We start from the raw sequence: 21,090 nt of genomic DNA on the forward strand, positions 1-21,090 counted from the left end.
TGAGGTCTCACCAAGTTGCCCGAGCTGGTGTTGAACCCATGGGCTCAGGCAATCCTCTCACCTCAGCCTCCCAAAGTGCTGGGATTGTAGGTGTGAGCCACCGCGCCCGGCCTTGGCGGAGTTTTAAAGAGGAAATACTGTGAGTGGACAAGGAATGTGCAGGAAACAAATATCTTTGTCTAAGACACCTGAAGCCCATGACTCCAAGGAGGAGCCTGTGTCTGAACTATTAATGGGCTTGGGAAGCCATGAATGTGAAGAGGAGGGAGAGGGGTCAAATCCAGGCGTTTCTGAAACACTGAAGGAAATTCTGAGGTGTGTCTGTCTGTGGAGCCACAGGCCTTATAAGGCTCAGCTTCTTCTCCAACCCCAGGTCCCGGAAGAGAGGCAGAAAAATCTTTTCTTTTTAGATGAAGTTTTCATAAGTTGGGATTTCAGGAGACTCACGTTCATTCTCTTGTGGTGGCGGCATCACCTGTGAGCCCAAATAAACAACAAAACCACACAAGAATATGGTTGATACAGCCTCAGATGACTCTGAGACTTTCCTCAGTCCTATGCTGGTGAGAGGGAAGAAGGCAAGGCCAAGCTATCACTGGTCCAGCCTACAGAAGTGGGGTCATATGTTCTGGCCCAGGGATTGGGCAACCAACCAAGCCAATGACAAGCTTTTCTGGGGAGTCTTTCAATGGTAAAGGCCATGGGCTGGACTCTGGGCTAGGACAATGCACAGAAGTTTAGTACAGTAAATCCAGGGGACACAAAAAAAACCAATAAGAGGTCTTTCTTCAAGAAGCTACTGTTGAATGATCCCAGTCTCTTCCCTGGCTGGAGAAACAGGACAAACATTTATACAGAGATAATTTAGATTGCAGAGGTTAAGCTCCAAAGTAGCACGGTGGACCAGGACACCTTCCTATACCAAGGGTTCCTAGGATGTCCTGTCTGAGATGTTTAGGGAGGGCTCTGAAGAAAGACAAGATCTGGGCTGACAGAAAAGAGTTGGGGACCAGCAACATCTCAGGGATATCATCAATCTTCACTGTGCAGATATGGATGTCAGAAAATGATAACTAAAGTGGGTTTGAGAATTTCCAGGTCAAGTGGGCACTAAAGGCTGCCTGAGACCCAGAGCCAGAATTCTTGGTCCTGAAAATCCTGAAAACAAGGGATAAATTCTGTTAAAAGCTTGGCTAAGGACACACACTGATCTCCATTTATGCTGTAGTGAGGAGGACTTTAGGGATCTTAAGTCCCCAGGTCAGTGTGGGCATTTTGAAGAACTGACCAGGCATATGCTGACTCGTGATTATTCTGAAACTCAGTGCAGAGACTGATGTCCATGACTTTAAGTCTGACCAGTATTGACCCAAACACAAAGGGCCAGGTGGGAGTGGAATCAGCTCCGGGAATGCAGTCAACAGCATAGATTTGGCCTCAAGTTCAAAGACAGGGTTTCTACTTAGCTAAACATTAGACCAATCTATAAGTCAGGAAGCGTCAGAGGATGGTTGAACTAAACACACATCTGAGCAGGTGTTTACTGAGCAAATTCTTTCTTTTAAGGTCCAACCCAAATTACTTTTTCATGAAGTCTTTTCTCTTTCTCTCAGGACAATGATATCTCCCACCTCTAATATCTGAAAAACCCTTGGGAACTACGCACATAATTTAAGGAGTCAAGTACAGTTGACCCTTGAGCAACATGTGTTTACATTCAATAGGTACACTCATATGTGGATTTGTTTTCAATAAAAGTTATACCAAGTGTGTCTGCCCCTTTTACCTCCTCTGCCACCCTCTCTATCTCTTCTCTTCCTTGAGTCAGCATGACCATTTCCTCCTTCTCTTTTTTTCCTTTCTTCTCCTCCTCTACCGCCTCAGTCTACTCAACAAAAAGATGACGAGGGATAGCGTCAACCTTCACCATGCAGAGATGGATGTCAGAAAACGATAACTAAAGTAGGTTTGAGAACTTCCATATCAAGTGGGCACTAAAGTATGAAGACTTTTATGATGATCCAATCCCACTTAATAAATAGGAAATATATTTCTCTTCCCTATGATTTTCTTAGTAACATTTTCTTTTCTCTAGCTTACTGTATCTGGGGGATGCATGGTGTGTAGATTTAAGCTCCTCAGTCATGGGAATCTAGGATTTCAGTTAAAATGCTCTAGGGGATAGTTTCTCACTTTATGAGCCTTGGGAGTCAGAGAAGATTGTTCTTACCATCTGAGGTTTCTGTACAGAGCAGTAGATCGTGACTGAGCTCTCTTTCTTCTGAGAAACAGGGATCTTTCCCTGTAACAGAACATCAGACCAGCCTAAATCATCAGATGAAAGCCAGAGTTTCACCCTCATCTCTGGAGCAGAGGGGATGCTTCCCCCGCCCCCCACCAGGGTCTGGTCTCATACAGAAGGTGGGAGCTGTCTTGGCACAGTGGGGACAAATGGCTCTGGTTCCCCAACACTTCCCTGATTAACGGCCCAAGAACGGGAACCGAGGCACAAGTCCCTCCATTCCCCAGGACTGCAAGGTTTGGTAAATATGGGCAGGACTCATATGCCCTTGGTCCTGTCCCCAGGAATTAGTCATCCAGGATGGTCCTAGAAGTGGGAAGAGGAGGACAGAGTATTGATCAGAAGAGCTCACCTGCAAATTGAAGAACACTTGCGTATACTCTGTGTCCCCTTCAACCATAGGCTTAACTACCGTGTCATCTGGAGTGACGAGATCATACTCTTGGCCTTCAGAGGCTGAGTCACATTCAGTGTCTTCCTGAGTGACCAGGTCATACACTTCATCTCTTCCATTGATAGTCTTGGGCATCTCGGGCCTCTCTTCATCCTCCTCAGTTGTGACGTTGCTGTCAGAGCTGCTGTCTGAGGTGGCTGGAGGCTGTTGTCTGGCAGGCTTAGAGGGAATATCCAACTTCTCATACCCTTGGGAGAACACAGTGTATAGTGTGCGACTAGCCGCGGGTTCTGAAACACACTATGCATGGCTGATAAGAGCGTGCCAACCCCAGCTCCCTCTTGCTTTGCTGCAAGGACCCAACCTGCTCTGAGGCTGCATGAGCCCTAGAGAAGGGAAGGAGTTGTTTTTTCCTGTCTTCCCTCGGGGTCTTCCATCCCACTCTTCCTTCCTCCTTCCTTTCCGGCATGCGTTTATTTATTCATTTGATAAACTTTCACTGAGTGTGACATGTAATGGACTCAGCAACTCTCGGTGAGCAGAACTGGCGAGGCAGGATCACTCATACCAAGCGCCATGACAGGTGCTCAGGGAAACATAAAGGTAAACAGACTCAGTCCTGGAGGAGCACACAGTCAGGCTAGGGGGGTCGAGTCCTTAGATAACCAGTGTCACATGACAACGATGAGGAAGACACAGAGCTGAGAGCAGATGGCCTCTGGTTGGGAAAGCAGCGAAGATCATGCAGTCTTCCCTCTTGGGAAAGGATGACACTAAACATATTTAGCAACTGCATTGGCCAGGGCGTAGGGTACTTGGAAGGAATGCCTGCTGAGAACACTGGTGTGGCTCACGGATTGGGAATCAGCCCTGCCTTTGGGCACATCAAGCAGAGCGTTTGACCCAAGGCTCACATTTACTGAGTGCTTATTGTGTGTCAGGCACTGTTCTAAATGCTTTTCATGAATACGCTTATTTAATCTGCATAAAACTCCATGAAACATAGACAATAACTACCCTTATCTTTTTTTTTGCAGACGAGGAAACTGGAGCCCATAATGATTAAGTATTTGCCTGAGTAAGTGGTGGGGCCAGGATTTGCATGCAAGTAGCCTCATCCCTGATGCTCTTAACCACCTCTCAATACTGCCCCCTCCTGGTTTTGTGAAGGAGAAAAGTAGATAAAGTGGGCTCTGGCTCAACACTGAGCTAAAAGAGTAATGGCCACCTGTTGCCTGAGCACTGTGGGCATCGTTACTCCCCTTGGTCCTCACAGCAGCTCTGAGAGGCAGGTCCCCTCACTTTGCAAATAAGGAAACTGAAGCTTAGGGACTGAATTGTGTCACTAATAAGAGGGAGAGCTCGATTGTCCTACCTAGAACTCATGCAACGGACTTCCAGGTTATACGGCATTTGAACCACCCACAGAGGCCATGAGGAGCCATTGAGGATTCTAGAGTAGTCAGAGTTGAGCTCAGCAAAGCGATGAGCAGAAAGGATAAAAGGAAAACCGGAGAGGGAGTGGCAAGTTAGGAAACTATTATTGTATTTTAGGGAAGAAGTAACAAGGGATGAGAATGTCTGTTAATAAGGACTGGTTAAATATGTAAATTAAATAAATCTGTAGAACGGAATAAATGAGAGTTTTAACCTGCATATTCTAATTGATGAGTCATGCTGTTAAGCTAAAAAAGCAAGTTTCAGAAGAGTGTTACTGGTTGCTCCCATATGTGAAATTAAGGGACCTTCCCCTCCAGATACACATGAGGCCTGAAAACACATTAAAAGTCTCTGAAAGGATTTAGATGTGCATAAATCTTAGCAATGGTTGTCTCTGGAGGAGAGACTTGGAAAATGGAAGAGAGTTGCTTTTAACTGTTCACTATATGAATATATGACTTTTCCTCTAAAGGAAGGATCTGATTAAGTGACAAACTGGTAACAGCATGAACTAATGCACAGCAGTTGGTCTAGAGGAGAGCAGACCAGGGAGAGATGGAACAGGCAGGTCCTAGGGGCTGAGAAGGGGTGCCGGGTGGGGGGTGGAGAGACAGGGGATACTGCAGTCCCAACATATCTTTACTCCCCCTCTGTCCAGGGACCAAAGAAGTAGGGTCAGGTGGGGGAGACCCGAGTTCTGTCTTGCCAATGGTGAGGAGGAAGCCGATGGGGAGCTCTGAGGTCCAGCCCAGTTCTCTTCCTTGCCTCCTCTCTTGGTTATGCTTTCCCACCAGAAAGCCTGTATTGTCAGGTGGCTTGAGCCCCTGGCCCCTGCCCAATCCCTCCTCTGACTCTATCTCCATGGGAGGTGGCATGAGAGAGAGAGAGAGTGTATGTTTTGAGTTGGAGTGCAGTGGCACGCTCATGGCCATCGCAGCCTTGATCTGCTGGGCTCAGGAAATCCTTCTGCCTCAGCCTTCCAAGTAGCTAGAAATATAGGCATGTGCCATTACGGCTGGCTAATTTTTATGATTTATTGTAGAGATGAGGTCTCATCGAGTTGCCCAGGCTAGTCTCAAACCCCTGGACTCAGGCAGTCCTCTCACCTCAACCTCCCAAAGTGTTGAGATTACAGGAGTGAGCCACCATATCCGACTTTTTTTCTTTTCCTTTCCTTTCTTTCTTTTCTTTCTTTCTTTTTTTTTTTAACAGGGTTTGGTTGGAGTGGGTAGAGTTTGGGTATTTCTTAGCACTCCAGAGCTCCAGAGTTCAAGGTGGTGGTTAGGATACTGTTGGATAGGAGCAGAGGAGTAAGTGCAGGCACCTCAGCTCTCTACCCCAACATCCATCAGAACTGTTCTACTTTTATGTGATGCTCTTGAGTGATAGATGTCTACACAGTCTCATGGGGTTTAATTTTAATTAAGTTTTTCTTAGCTTCTGCCACAGATATATTATTCCATCTGGCTTTTCTCTATTCTCAGAGTGGAGAAAATAACTCATCTGAGGCCACATCCAGGTGATGATGGACAAAACCCTGGAGACCTGGGTGGACAGATGCCTCTCCTAGCTCTGGTGACCATCCCTGAGGGGTCCATCCTGGTGTGGCTTCTGCTCCTTTAGCACACTGCCTCTCCAACTGTAATGGGCATAGGAGCTGCCTATGGATCTTGTTAAAATGCGGATCTGGATTCAGTATTCTGGGGGGTGCCCGAGATTCTGCATTTCTAACAATCTCCTGGGTAGGGCTCATGATGCCGGTTGATAGTCTACACTTTGAGTAGCCAGGCCGATGAGCCTCCATTTGGAACAGGAACCTCATAGTTTGAGTCACTGGTGATATTACCTGGTGTGTCAGCTGAGGCCTCAGCTTGGCTGGAACTGAAGACTGGGTCTGAACCTGAGAAATCAAATTAGAGAAGGTTTATCAAGAGGATCGTGAGGTGAGAGGTGTCTTTGATTCTGTGAGAATCAAACAAGAAGGGGAGAGACTTCCAGGGACACAGACAGGGAAGAGGTGTTGGGAGGAGAGATGAAACCTGATTTGAGTACAGGCCACGGGAAGGGGTGAACAGACTCTAGGGCTATCTTCACGGGGGCTCTGAAGTTTCCTGCCAGCCCTCTAGAAGGGAGGGCTCCAGATCCTCTGTCATAGCAGTCAGAGTGGTTTGCCTGATAACAATACTTCTTCCGGGGGCCCTATGTGCTCTAGCATGCTGCTGTTTTTGGAAACTACTGTTTCCACTCGAATACCAGATTCTAAAGGGTGCGGCCAATCATAATAGCATATATCCCCTTGGCTATAGTGATTGGTTCAAGCATTGGCTGCATGACTTTAGCCTGGGCCAATCCGGGATGTTTTTAGCATCCTTCAATTGGAATTGGAGGGGAGCATGTTTTTTCTCTTTCTAGTATCAGAGCTATTAGTAGGTGTGAGTCTGGAGCTACCAGATGCTGTGTGGAGGTACACCCTTCCCCCACCTCCATCCCACTCCTCCGCTGGCTGCACTAGAAGAGTTGAAGCTAGCTCAAAGAAAGAAAATAGAGAGATGGAGAGCTCTGGGAAGTTTTGAGTCCCTAGAGACATTTGTCCATAAAACCAGCTCTATCCCTGCCTTCCCCACAGATTGATGATATAAGTGGCAAAATAGTAAATCACTCTCCCTGCCCCTTCCCTGCACCCTTTTTTGTCTAAGCCATTCTGAGTTGGGTTTCAGTTATTTGTAAATATAGAATCCCAACTGGCACACCTCTCCAATCACTCTGAGAAGAAATGAGGTGCTGGGAGGGAGGATTAGGGAAGTATTGTATGAGGACAGAGAAGACTCCACAGGTCCCAGGAAATGGCCTAGTGCTGGCGGATGCCATTGACCTCAGAAACCCACGCTGTCTTTTCTGCTTCCAGATGCACAGGCCAAAGACTCCAAAGCACAGAAGGCAAACCATCAGGGAGAGGACAGTCCAAAGTCTCATGTTTCCCTCAGGCCCTTTGAAGAGAAAATGAGAGCTATTAATACAAATAGTGACAAGACAGATAGGAGCAAGCAAGGGACTTAACATAATGGCCATTCCACCTGTCCTCCAAAGTTCCGTGATATTGCAGTTTTTCTTTTCATTCATTCACTCTACAACCAGTTTTTGAGCAAGCATTGTCCAAGGCAAGAGGTTACAGCAGTACCTAGGGCAGACACAGTCACTGGTGGACAGGCTTGTGGCTTGCCAGTGTTGAAATAAGCTAAATCAGTTAATAACATCAAATTGCTAGCAAAGTAATAATATTAACCAGCCTACTCCATTTTGTTTAAAACTTTTATCTTAGTTACCTGCCTGACCTAAGAATCAATGCCTAAGTGTGATTACAGTAACGTTCCCATGACCACAAACCTCCAGCTTTGTCTCCTTTGGGCAGGTTATGCTGACCATTGCCTGATGACGGTTCCAGAACTCCTTTGCCATATCTTCCATGTAATTGTATGCTTTGTTAGCTGAAATCAAATGTTACGCTTTGACATTTTCATAGTTTGTTCTTATATTCTGTTAATGACCTAACCAAGGTAACTCCATTGTATAATGATTCTTCTTCTTTGTCTCTATGTAACTACCTTAAACTATATCTTAATGGCAGAACAGGGACTTTCTGGACACTGGCTATACCTAGGACATAAAATTAACCAAAGCTCACTAACAATCAAAAGTTCCCATTTTGGTTGCCAAGTTGTTAGTTAATAGTTGCTATGGTCACTAAGTTGCCACATAGCAAATGCTACAAATTTTACCTATAAAAGCTTGTCACCAACTGCATCAATTTGCCAAGAGTTTTTCTAGCATTTGCCTACTCTTGACCCGCGCGTTTAATAAATTCATAATTAATTAGACTCAACTTGCTGGCGTAACTTCTTCTCGCTTACTCGGTCATAACAGTGTCACAGAGTTTTTTTTTAAGTTAAAGTCTTACTCCATCACCTAGGTTGGAGTGCAGTGGCACGCTCACGGCCACCCCAGCATCGACTGCTGGGTTCAGGCGATCCTTCTGCTTCAGCCTTCCAATAGCCAGAGCTACAGGTGTGTGCTATCATGCCAGGCTACTTTTTGGATTTATTGTAGAGATGAGGTCTTGCCAAGTTGCCTAGGCTGGTCTCAAATCCGTGGGCTCAGGCAATCCTCTCACCTCAGACTCCCAAATTGCTGGGATTACAGGCTTGAGCCATCGTGCCTGGCTTGTCACAGAGTTTTAAGGATTTGACCTGAGATTTGAATTCAGATTGAATGATCCCACAGCACCCTTAAGCACCCCACACACCATCCCATTCTGTAAATGATATGAAGGGAGCTCTAGGCTAGAGACAGAAAGAGTCCAGATTCCCACTGAATTGGACGCTAGATCTGTGTACCAGAAACAGTCTGATCCAGCATTGACAGATCCTGGTAGACCTTACCTTTGTTTTGTTTCCTTCTAGGGAAAAGCAGAAGATAGAGCCCAGGGTTCCAATTCTGCTTTTACGAGCAACCTTGGGCAAGTCCTTTATCCTTTCTGAGTGTTGGTTTCTTTATCCATGAAAAGGAGGATAATAAAAATATCTGCTTTTGGTCAGGCATGGTGGCTCACACCTGTAATCCCAGTACTTTGGGAGCCTGAGGTGGGGAAGATCGGTTAAGCCGAGGAGCTTGAAACCAGCCTAGGAAACATAGCAAGACCTCATCTTCCCCACCCCCCACAAAAAAAATCTGGGTGGGGTGGCACACGACTGTAACCCTAGCTAATCTGGGGGCAGAAGGATTGCCTGGGCCCAGGAGGTAGAGGCTGCAGTAAGCCATGATGGTGCCACTGCTCTCAAGCCTGGGCAACAGAGTGAGAATCTGGCTCAAAATTTAAAAAAAATCTGCTGTGTAGGATTGTAGTGAAGACTGTGAAAAAATGCACAAAGCCTAGAAGAGAGTCTGGCATCTAGGGGGAGCCACTTGGCATCCTTTCTAGTACCACTCAAGCAGCCCTTGCTCCTATGTAGTCCACATGCCTTTGCATATCCGCTCCCCATCGGCCTTTCTCCTCAAGCCCCTCACCCTGTGCTCCCCAGTATGGCAGCTGCAGCTATGAATAAACCCTTGAAATGTGGTGGGTGTGACTGAAAAACTAAACTGCTTATTTTACTTAACTTTAGTGAATTTACATTTACATTTTAAAATGACTGCTCGATTCCTTCTTGAAAACTCATAAGCATGCTTGAAACAACGAGGGTATGTCAATCGATTTTTTCAACTGTAAATTTTATGAAATCTGAATAAAGTGCTTCTAGTGGAAATTTAACATCTGAATCGAGATGTGCCATTAGTGTAAAATACATACTGACTGTCAAAGGCTCAATATAGAATAAAATGCAAACTGTCATGAGTCATTTTTTTGTGTTGAATACATATTGAAATGATGATATTTTGGATACGTTGGGTTAAATAAAATATACTATTAAAATTAATTTTACCAGTTTCTTTTTGTTTTTCCTAATGTGGCTGTTAGAACATTAAAATCGCATACATGGCTCCTATTCTATTTCTGTTGAAATGTGCCATGTTAGAGGACTCTCACCCAAACTCCCTGGCTGTACTTTGTAAAGAACCACTCAGCATGCAAATTCTCTTGGATGTGAGGCCTCAAGACCCACGGCCTGAAGGAAGACATGGAGCACAACCTGAACAGATATTTCCAGAAGGAAACTGGTGAGAGCTGTTGCTGACAGTGTTGCTGGCCGTGCACGTGAGGTTGGGGCGATTTTCATCACTTCTCCATGAGATGTTGAGGTGTGATCCCCCTTGGGACACAATAGCTCCCTTCTGCAGGGGCGTCCACGTGTATGTCACATTGTTTCCACCATCCTCCACAGAGCAGGTCAGGCTGACTCTGCAGGTGCCGTCCTTGGTGGGCCCAAGTTTCCAGGTGATTTTTGGTTTCACCAGCCTCCCTGTGAGAGAAGAAAGGCAGATCCATTGCACTGTGGAGTCTACCCTGCCACCAGGTACTCACCTCGTCTTCACTCATTGAAAACCTATTTGTGAAACTGTGTGTGGACACTGAAGGCATTTTGGAGTGCACCTGGCCTTTTCCTCACGACCTGTGAAATCTTAGACACACCACTTTACCTCTGAGGGCCTTCATGCTCAGGTGTGAAATAAAGGAGTTAATGAAAAGTGAAAAAAGAAAGATACTGCCTCATTCCATAAAGTGTACTTACAGTTGTGAAAAACAAGCAAACCAATCAACACAAATGGTGCAATACTCCCATGCTCTCTAAAACCCTTCAAGGCTTACATTATGAGTCTCCATTATCTAATCTGTTTATGTATATGAGAGGTGAGCACAGCACTTGGCACAGAGTAGTTGCTCAACAAATGTAATAGTTTTTAAAGGAATAAGAAAGATGGCTCCATTTGTTCCCGTTTTATTACTGTTACTTAGTCTTCTTGTGGATTCTTCTATGTGTGACTCACTGTATGCAGGAGATATGGACTTGACTGACCTGTTACATATTTTAACAGGCCCATGAATGGTGACACTTTTCACAGGCACCTAGGCACCAACAGACTCAGTCAGGGAGGATGTTGACTGAATGGAATAGGTATGGGAACTGGTTAATGTAAACCATGCAAATTGCCAAGCCAAGCTCCCGTGAGGCCCAGGGTTGAGGAGGTAGATATCAGTTCTGTCCCTCACACTAACGGGAGCCGAGTTGCCCGCCCTCTTGGAAGCCACATTGTCTTTGGACACCAAGGGCTTCTCCTCAATCTTCTCTGATTCCACCCCAGTCAGTTACGTCCTTATTTAAAATGATAGCTGCCTATAAAAATGCAGATTGGAGAGTTCCTGGTCCTTTCTGAGAACCCATGCCAAAGGACAGGGACAAGTGCCAAAAGCTGAGTGGGCAAGGCCTAACTGGAAGCCTAGAGCAAGGGGTACTTTGGCAGGAAGATTCCGCTCAGCTGCTAGTTGTAACATTTCCTCTTGTGCACTGACTAGCGTGAACTGACTAGCATGTCCTGGTGGTCTGAGGACAGGCCAAGGAGAAGAGGGAAGTGGGAAAGGGAGCAGAGGAAGAAGCTTTCAGGGAAGGCATCTAATGATGGACGCTGCCCAGAGACTCACGGTAGATGAGCAGGGTGACGTGTGTCATGCTGATGACTCTGGAGGCTTCCGAGCACACAAAGGCATGGTAAAGGCCAGCATCCTCCAGCTTCAGTTGGTCAATCTTCAGGGAGTAGTCCTGGCCAGAGATCCACACCCTGTTCTTGTCAAGATCCCTGAATTTCATGAGTGGATTTGCTGTTGCTTCACATTCTTTGCTGATAACAGACGTGTTAAACATCCAGATAACATTCCCTGTGCCCTGACTGACTGACAGTGCCAGTGGCAAGGTGATGGACTCTCCCAGGATCCCCATCACTGGCTCCCCCATCGCTCTTCCTCTGAAAGTTTCTGGATCTGTGGTCAGAGGTGGGACATTACAGCTTCAGTCATTGTCCTTTGAAGGGAACTGAAGCCCCTCTTCCTCTTTCTCTTCACCCCAGCCTCCTCCTCTGAGAGCCCGTACCTGCTGCTTCCCCAAGACCACCTGTTCCACCTGGCCCTGCCCATTGCATACCTAGACTCTCCCACCTCATCTCTGCTCTTCTGAGGGGACCCCAGGAAATATCTCCATGCAGGCAAAGATTAATCTGGACCCCTTCATCCCATACCCTCTTCTCTCTTGCTTTAACTTTAGAGTTTCACAGTTCTCTGGGCTTTTTCTAAGTTCTGCCAGCTCTCTCAGACCCTCAAGGATAAAAGCAAGGGGCTTTTGGGCCTGTCCTCTTGCTTCCCCACCCTATCTGTGTCTTACTAGAACCCTGGGGTGTAGACCCCACAGCTACTCAGGCTGTTTCTGGAATCCCCTAGAGTGCCTAATCGGAGCCAGTTACCTGAACAGAACTGCCAAGCATGGACAGGGTGGGAGCTGCTCTGGCTGACTGGGTTCCGGGCTGTGCAGGTGTATGGTGGGTCTGGGTCACAGGGCGTTTGGGAGATGGTAAGAATGGAGCCCCCATTGGACTCAGAAGCGTGGGTGTCCCTTGGAGTCCAGCTGTACAGAACGTCTTTCCCTTCCCCCTTCACAGAACATTTCAACGTGATGTCACACGAGGAGTTCTCAGACATATTCACGGACTCCATGGTGACTTGGGGCTCTGGAAGTTGCGCTGCAGGGACAATGGCATTGGGAAGACACTCAGACCCCTTCATCAGCAGAAGAGAGCTGAGAGAAGAAGGTAGTGACCACAGAGGAGCTTGGGCAGCAGAGGGAGGCCAGCGTTGCCTGTGGCAAGAAATTTTCCTCTCAGTCTAGGTTGAGTGCCACTCCTCCGGGCTTCCATAACATCCTCTACGGGTGTTATCACCAGGACTCAACAGGACTAGGAGTCTGATTACTTCTCTCCCTCCCCCACCAGTATAAGAACTCCTTGAGGATAAGGCTGACGCCTGTGTCTGAACATCTATCACCCAGTCTGACTTATGGAAAACACTCATGAGAGTTTAGTGAATAAACAGATTAATGACTCAGTCCCAAGCACTAAGGTCTGGGGAGTTCTGCATCTAGAATTTGAGTTGTTCCTGCCTCTTGGTCTGCATTTTGGATCCATTGTGCTTCCAGATCTCTTTCCTGGTCTTCTTCTTCCCTTTTGTTCCATTTCCTCTGTTCACCGTGTGTGTGTGTGTGTGTGTGTGTGTGTGTGTGTGTATGTTTAATTAGATTCTATTTCTTTTTCTTGAATATGTAATACATGCTCAAAATTGGAAAGCCAGAAGAGGATGCATAATGAATAAAAGCTTTCTTGCTTCCAGTCACCTATATCCTCTCCTCAAGAACTGATATGCCTGGAGGCAATTACTGTTATGAGTTTTTTGATGATATTTCCAGAGAGTCTAGGTATAGATAGATATATGATAGCATACTCTACACACTATCCTGAACCTTTCAAAAATTTTAATAATATACCTTGGAAATTTCTGTATGTCAACACATGTTGAGTTGATTCTATTAGCTGCATAGAATTTCATTTTCTGAATATATACAGAGTACCCTACAAATCAATAAAAAAGGTCAAACTACCTAAAAGATGGTGTTATGGGATGAACTCTGTCTCTGCAAATTTCATATGTGGACATTTTAACTTCCAGTACCTCAGAATGGGACTGTGTTGGGAGATATAATTGTATCTAGAGATACAGGTAATTAAGTTATAATAGGGTCATTGGCGTGGGCCCCAAATCTTTAAGAAGGGGAGGTTTGGAGGATTTCTGGCAAGATGACGATGGAACAGGTCGGACTGTGAGAGTCTCTACAAAAGCGAGTGTCCACTCTCTGTGTGAGTGGTGTGTGCTGGTGGGTGAGCGAAAGTCTGAGGGGAGACTGGAGTTCATGCACCAGGGGCTCTCCTCTGGAGGTGACTGCAACCCTCCACTGCCCTGAGATTGGAGCCTCTGGTGTGCAGGATCGTCTGCTGCTCTCAGGGCTCTTCTGAGAAGAGGCAGCAGAAAGCAGCTGATCCTCACCACCTGGTGCCTAGCCCACACCATCACCTGAGACAGCAGAGTGGCACAAGCCCCAGGAACCATGGAGAGAACAGGTAGGGGAGAGCTGGAGAAGCACCCCACCACTGGTGAGGAAAAGCTGACTGGCACCATTTTCTCTGTCCTGGGACCAGGCAGAGACCTGCATTGTCTTACCCAGCTCCATCCAACCTCCAACCTGGGACCTAGAGGTTATCTCATCAGACTTGTACCCCTCCTCCACGCTGGAACAGGCACAGATACATCAGATCTGAGTGGAAGACTTAACAACAGTGGCAGCAAGTCCAGTGAGTCCAGATCTGATCCAGCCTCCTCCTACAGTAGTCCATGGGGTATCTGATCCATGCTGAGATCAGCCCTATCAATCTGTGCTGAGAGTAGAGGGGGGGACTGGAGTCCAGAGCTGAAAGGAAGTTGAAGTTACAGGAACAGCCTCAGAGTGAGTTTTGTTTTGTTTTCGTGTTTGTTTGTTTTAGTTTTTCCCCTCTTCCCTTCTTCTGTTTGATTATGTATTCATACTTGCCTTGTTTCTATTATTTTAATCTTATTTTGTTTTGACTTCCTGTTTGTGTATGTGCATTTTTAAGGGAGAGAACATCAATAGGAGGGCTTTCTGTAAGCTTGTGTTTGTATGATTGTCTGTATGGTTTTTTAAAAAATCTTTTCTGTTTTTTGTGTGTCTCTTTTCATTTGTTAATTGGTATACCCATCTGTTTCCCTCTTCTTCTTCTCTCTTTCCACGTTTCTCTCATCCCTCTCCTTCCTCTTTCCATTCTTCTCCTTTTTCTTACCTCATTTTTTTGGGGGGGCAAACCCACTGCATGGACCCACTGTCCCCCACTGCATGGACAGATTGTAAGGCAGTGGGAAGTGGGTTCCAGGGGACCCACACAACTGTCAGTGGATACTGGGCTCTGCAGATAGTTTCTGAATCACAGCTTCCCTCTCAATTAAATCTCAAAACTGCAAAAAGTACACCCCCACCCCCAGTCAAGCTTCAGAATTGAACAAAGTCAGACGATCTACATTAGGAAGAATAGGAGATTGAGCAAACAGAAGTAAAAGCTACCCTCACATCCCTGAACAACAGAATCAAAGAAAAAGTAAAAAAAAAGGGGGGGAGGCAGGAGGAAAATCTCTACAAATGAAGAAAAACCAAAGGAATAATATGGGTCTCACACAGACCCCTTGGAAGATCAGCCACTGAGAATACAGTTTTTGGGACGCAAACAATGAAAAACCCCCAGAATGCCTGGTCTCAAACCACAAACCCAGATATCAAGGCAATAATAGAGATAATAAATACAAATGAGGAAAGACAAGAGGAAAGAATGAAGGAGTTGGTAACTGAGATAACACAATAAAAAATACAGTGAATGAAATAAATAACAAACTAATAATCATGGAAAGCAGAATTAACCAAGCAGAGGAAAGAATCTCAGAACTTGAGGGACAAAATATAGAACTAACCCAAACTGTTAAATGCATTGAAAAGAAGCTTTAAGAAACAGAACACAAGTGATGAGTGATTATTTCAAAAGGCTAAATCTAAAATTAATTGGAATCCCTGAGGCAGATAGAGGGCCAGAGAACACCCTGGAACAAACATTCCATAAAATTATCCAAGAAAACTTTCCTTATCTCATCAGTGATGTGACCATTCAAGCACAGGAGATTCAGAGAACCCTGCAAGACAATAAATGAGAAGACTAACTCCTAGACATATAGTCATTCACCTACACAAAGTAGGTGTAAAAGAAAAAATCCAAAAAGCAGCAGAGAGAAATGTCAGACTACCTAACTAGGAAAGACCAATTAGAATAGCAGCAGACTTATCTACAGAAACACTTTAGGCTAGGAGAGCTTGGAACTCAATCTTCAAAATTCTCAAAGATAAACAGTTTCAGCCAAGAATTACCTACTCAGTTAAGTTAAGCTTCATCAGTGATGGAGAATTAAAATCCTTCCCAGACATTTAATCGCTAAGAGCTTATGCTGCCTCCAGACTAGCTCTACAGGAAACACTTAAGAAAGTATTAAGCACAGAAGGAAGGAAAAAAAGAACTGCAACACCCTTCCCAAGAATGAGAGGGGTGAATCAACTCCAAAATCAAAAGAAAGACTACAAACAAATAAACAAACAAAGAACAGCAACAACAACAACAAGAAACTCTATAAGAACCTCATGACAGGGATAGACTCTCACATCTCAATAATCAATCTGAATGTGAATGGACTAAATGCACCACTGAAAAGGCATAGAATGGCAAATTGGATAAAATATCATCATCGACAATATATTACCTCCAAGAGACTTATCTCACCAGAAAGGACACTCACAGACTCAAAGAGGATGGAAAACAAAACTTCAGGCGAACTGAACACAAAAGAAAGCAGGAGTCATGATCCTAATATCAGACAAAATACTCTTTAAGCTATCAAAAATTAAAAAGATATGTAAGGTCATTACATAATGATAAAAGGTTCAACCCATCAACAAGAAATATCCATTCCAAACATATATGCATCCAATGTAGGAGCACCAACTTTCATAAAGCAGCTTCTAGGTAAACTAAAAAAAGATATTGACTCTAACACTATCAAAGCTAGGGATGTAAACACCCCACTAACAACGCTAAACAGATCAACAAGACAAAAAATCAACAAGGAGATCCGGAATTCAATGTGACGCTTGACCAAATGGACTTAATTGAGACCTACAGAACACTCCACCCAACAACCATGAAATATACATTCTGCTTATCACCACATGCAACATACTCTAAGATCAACCACATCCTCAGCCATAAATCAAGCATAAACAATTTCTATAAGATTGTCGTACTGCCATGCACCTTCTCAGACCACAGTGGAATAAAAATAAATATCAACACCAACAAAGTTCCCCTAAAAACCACAAGGACACAAGACACTAAATAGCATAATGCTAAACAACTCCCGGGTTAACATGGAAATCAAATCAAAGATTAAAAGATACATGAAACTAATGAAAATGAAGAAACATCTTGCCAAAATCTCTGGACTGCTATGAAAACAGTACTAAGAGGGGAATTCATATCTCTATGCACACACATGGAGAACATGGAAAGATCACAGATAAACAGTTTAAAAATCACCTAAGTAAGCTGGAAAAGCAAGACCACCAAAACCCTAACTTTAGAAGAGGAATCCGGATCACCAAAATAAAAGCCCAAATTCGAGACATAGGAGACAAAAAGATAATACAAAAAAATCAACAAAACAAAAACCTGGTTCTTTGAAAGAATAAACAAGATTGATGAACCCTTAGCTAGATTGACCAATAAAAAGAGAGAAAAAGCCCAAATAAACATAATCATAAATGCAAAAGATCAAGTCATAACTGACACCAAAGAAATACAAAAGATTATCAGAGATTACTATGTACACTTGTATGGAAAAAAACTTGAAACTATAAAGGAAATAGAGTACTTTCTGACATCACACAACCTCCCCAGTTTGAAACAAGAAGAAACCGAGACCGTAAATAGACCAATAACAATCCAGGAAATTGACTTTGTCATTAGAAAATACCTACAAAAATAAAAAACCCTGAACCAGATGGCTTTCCAGCAGAATTCTACAAAACATACAAGGAGCTGATACCAGTCCTATTGAAAGCATTCCAGGCAATCCAGAAAGATGGAACTCTCCCCAAATCATTTTATGAAACTAACATCACATTGATACCCAAACCGGGTAAAGATCCAACAAAAAAAGAGAACTATAGGCCAATATCTTTGATGAACATAGATGCTAAAATTCTCAACATGATCCTAGCAAACTGGATTCGACAACACATCTCAAAAATCATCCACCATGACCAAGTAGGCTTCATCCCCAGAATACAGAATTGGTTTAAGATTCGCAAGACCATAAACCTAATTCAATACATCACCAGGTATAAAAACAAAACCCACCTGATTATATCATTAGATGCAGAAAACGCTTTTGATAAAATCCAGCACCCCTTCTTGATAAAAAACATTGAACATACCTCAAAATAGTAAGAGCCATCAATGAGAAACCCACAGCCAGCATACGCTAAACAGACAGAAATTAGAACCATTTCCTCTGAAAACTCAAACAAGACAAGGATGCTCACTCTCACCCCATCTTTTCAACACAGTTTTGGAAGTCCTAGCTACAGCAATTACACAAGAGAAGGAGATCAGGGGTTTTCAAATAGGAAAAGAGGAAGTCAAGCTATCCCTCTTTGCAGATGACATGATTCTATGATTCGAAAACCCAGGAGAAACTGTCAAAAACCTGCTTTCACTGATAAAGGACTTTGGCAAAGTCTCAGGGTATAAAATCAATGTGCACAAGTCAGTTGCATTTCTATACACCAACAATAAACAAACAGAAACCCAAATAAAAAGCACAATTCCATTCACAATAGCTACCCCCAAAAAAGAAATACCTTGGCATCTTTCTAACCAGAGATGTGAAAGACATTTACAACAAAAAATACAAAACACTGTTCAAAGCAATCAAAGGTGACACAAACAAATGGAAAAATATTCTATGATCATTGACTGGAAGAATCAACATTATTAAGATGTCTATCCTACCCAAGGCAATCTCCAGATTTAATGCAGTACTCATTAAATTACCAGCAGTATTCTTCTCAGACCTGGAAACAACAATACAGGAATTCATATGGAAACACAAACGAGCATGAATAGCCAAAACAATCCTCAGCAAAAAACAAACAAACAAAAAACAAAATGGGAAGTATCACACCCTCATAAACCTTTATAAACTTTATTATAAAGCTACAATAATCAAAACAGCCTAGTATTGGTACAAGAACAGGTATATAGACCAATGGAACAGGATAGAGATTCCAGAAGCAAAACATTAATTTCTCAACCAACTCATTTTCAACAAAGCCTCCACCAACAACCACTGTGGGGAGGAGAACCTATTCAGTATATGGTGATGGGAAAACTGGTTGACCACATGCAGAAGATTAAAACAAGACCTCTACCTATCACTATATACAAAAATCAACTCTAAATGGATCAAAGAGCTAAATGTAAAACCTCAAACTACAAGAACCTTAGAAAATGCAGGAGACGCCCTTATGGAAATTGGAACTGGCAACCAGTTCCTGATCAAAACCCCAATTACCCGTGCCATAAGAGATAAGATAGACAAGTGGGACCTCATCAAACTGACAAGCTTCTGCAAAGCCAAAGAAACCATCAAGAGAGTGAGAAGACAGTCCACAGACTGGGAAAAAATATTTGCCAACTGTTTGTCTGACAAAGGCTTAACATCTAGGATACAAGGAACTCAAACATGCCGAAAAGAAAAAAACAAACAACCCCATTACAAAGTGGGCAAAACATATGAATAGATGCTTCTCAAAAGAAGACATACGAGCAACCAACAGATACATTAAAAAATGCTTAGCCTCACTAGTCATCAGAGAAATGCAAATTAAAACTACACTGAAATACCACTTAACTCCAGTCAGGATGGCCAATAACTCAAAAAACAACAGATGCTGGAGAGGATGCAGGGAAAAGGGAACACTTCTACACTGTTCGTGGGAGTGTAAACTAATACAGCCTCTGTGGAAAACAGTTTGGCGATTCCTAAAAGATCTATGGAAGATTCCATAAGACCTGCAATTCCCCTACTGGGAATATACCCAGAAGGACTCAAATCACTCTATGAAAAAGATACCTGCACACATATGTTTATTGTAGCATTGTTCACAATAGCAAAAACACGGAACCAACTGTGCACTGGATTTAAAAAATTTGGTACTTGTACATGATGGAATATTACACAGCCATAAAAAAAGACAAAACTATGAACTTCACAGCAATTTGGATGGACTTAGAGTCTATAATACTGAGTGATCTATCACAGAAACAAATAACTGGGTATCACATGTTCTCACTCATAAGCGGACCTTGAACAATTATGTAATACTGCAAGAATTAGATTGGCAGTAGCGGGAAACTGCCGGGGAGAGGAGGTGGGATTGGCAGTAGTGGGAATCTGCTGGGGGAGGTGGGCACACCTTATCAACAAGGGTACCTGCATAATGAACATTTGTATGCCTAACCCTGAATTGTAACTCACATCTTTAAAGTTAAAAAAAAAAAGAAGGGGAGATTTGACTGGGCATGGTGTTTTATGCCTATAATCCCAGCACTTTGGGAGGCTGAGGTGAGAGGATTGCCTGAGCCCACAGGTTCGAGACCAGCCTGGGCAACTTGGTGAGACCTCATCTCTACAATAAATCAAGAAAAATTAGCTGGGTGTGGTGGTACATGCCTGTAGTTCCAGCAACTTGGAAGGCTGAGGCAGAAGGATCTCCTGAGTCCAGCAGGTTGAGGCTGTGAGCATGCCACTGCATTCCAGCCTGGGTGACAGAGTGAGATTATGACTCAAAAAAAAAAAAAAAAAGAAAAAGAAAAAATTGAAAAGAAAAGCACAATACTAAAAAAAAGAAGGGGAGATTAAGCACAGACATCACAGACAGGACAGCCATGTGAGAACCTACAGGAAAGGTTGCTATCAGCAAGCTAAGGAGAGATACCTCACAAGAATTCAAACCTGCTGACATCTTGATTGGCCTCCAGATGAAGCTACTCAGTCTGGTATTTTGTTATGGCAGCCCTGGCAAACTAATACAGATTTTGATGCCAGAAGTGGGTGTTACTGTTTTTATATACCTAAAACTAACTAAAAATGTGGAAGTGGCTTTTAAGCTATGAAATACTATTTTAACTAATTGATTTAGCAATGAAGAAATGTTTGATAACACACTTTTATTAAGAAGATGGGGAAATATTTCCTCAAACATGGCTGGTGGGAGGGTTTCTTGATAACATGGGGGGAAATTTGACAATATCTAGCAATATTGAAAATTAATATACAGCTGAGCACGGTGGCTCATGCCTACAATCCCAGCACTTTGGGAGGCTGAGGTGGGAGGTTTGCTTGAGCCCAGGAGTCTGAGATCAGCCTGGGCAATATAGCGAGATCTCATCTCAATAAAATAAATGCATATACCTTTTGGCTCAGCAAATTGACTCCATGCATACATTCTGTAGTCTTATCCTTCATAATATAACCTATTTACATATGCATAAAAAATAAGTGCACACGAATACTCACTGGAGCATTGTTTATGATAGAAAATATTGTAAACAACCTAAGTCTACAAGTGGGAGACCAGTTATATGAATTATGACAATTATATAACATCTAACTTTTTTTTTTTGAGTTGGAGTCTCACCCTGTCGCCCAGACTGGAGTGCAGTGGCTGCTCCCGGCCACCGCAACCTCGACCTGCTG

At 43.7% G+C, this 21,090-nt stretch overlaps 1 protein-coding gene across 1 annotated transcript in view; it reads right to left on the reverse strand.

The window, feature by feature from the left end:
- Positions 1 to 406: 406 nt before the first annotated feature.
- The window catches only part of LY9 (lymphocyte antigen 9), a 32,642-nt gene continuing 11,958 nt past the window's right edge, over positions 407 to 21,090 (reverse strand). The window contains exons 3-10 of the mRNA XM_008058731.1: positions 12,081 to 12,356; positions 11,269 to 11,604; positions 9,821 to 10,090; positions 7,022 to 7,123; positions 5,983 to 6,036; positions 2,655 to 2,944; positions 2,231 to 2,302; positions 407 to 475 (exon numbers count right to left, since the gene is read on the reverse strand). Of these exons, the coding sequence (XP_008056922.1) occupies positions 407 to 475; positions 2,231 to 2,302; positions 2,655 to 2,944; positions 5,983 to 6,036; positions 7,022 to 7,123; positions 9,821 to 10,090; positions 11,269 to 11,604; positions 12,081 to 12,356 (1,469 nt within the window). The remainder of the gene's footprint in view (positions 476 to 2,230; positions 2,303 to 2,654; positions 2,945 to 5,982; positions 6,037 to 7,021; positions 7,124 to 9,820; positions 10,091 to 11,268; positions 11,605 to 12,080; positions 12,357 to 21,090) is intronic.

The sequence above is a fragment of the Carlito syrichta genome, unplaced genomic scaffold (genome assembly GCF_000164805.1).
Source record: "Carlito syrichta isolate Samal-C Ts95f unplaced genomic scaffold, Tarsius_syrichta-2.0.1 Scaffold303604, whole genome shotgun sequence".
Classification (NCBI taxonomy): Eukaryota; Metazoa; Chordata; class Mammalia; order Primates; family Tarsiidae; genus Carlito; species Carlito syrichta.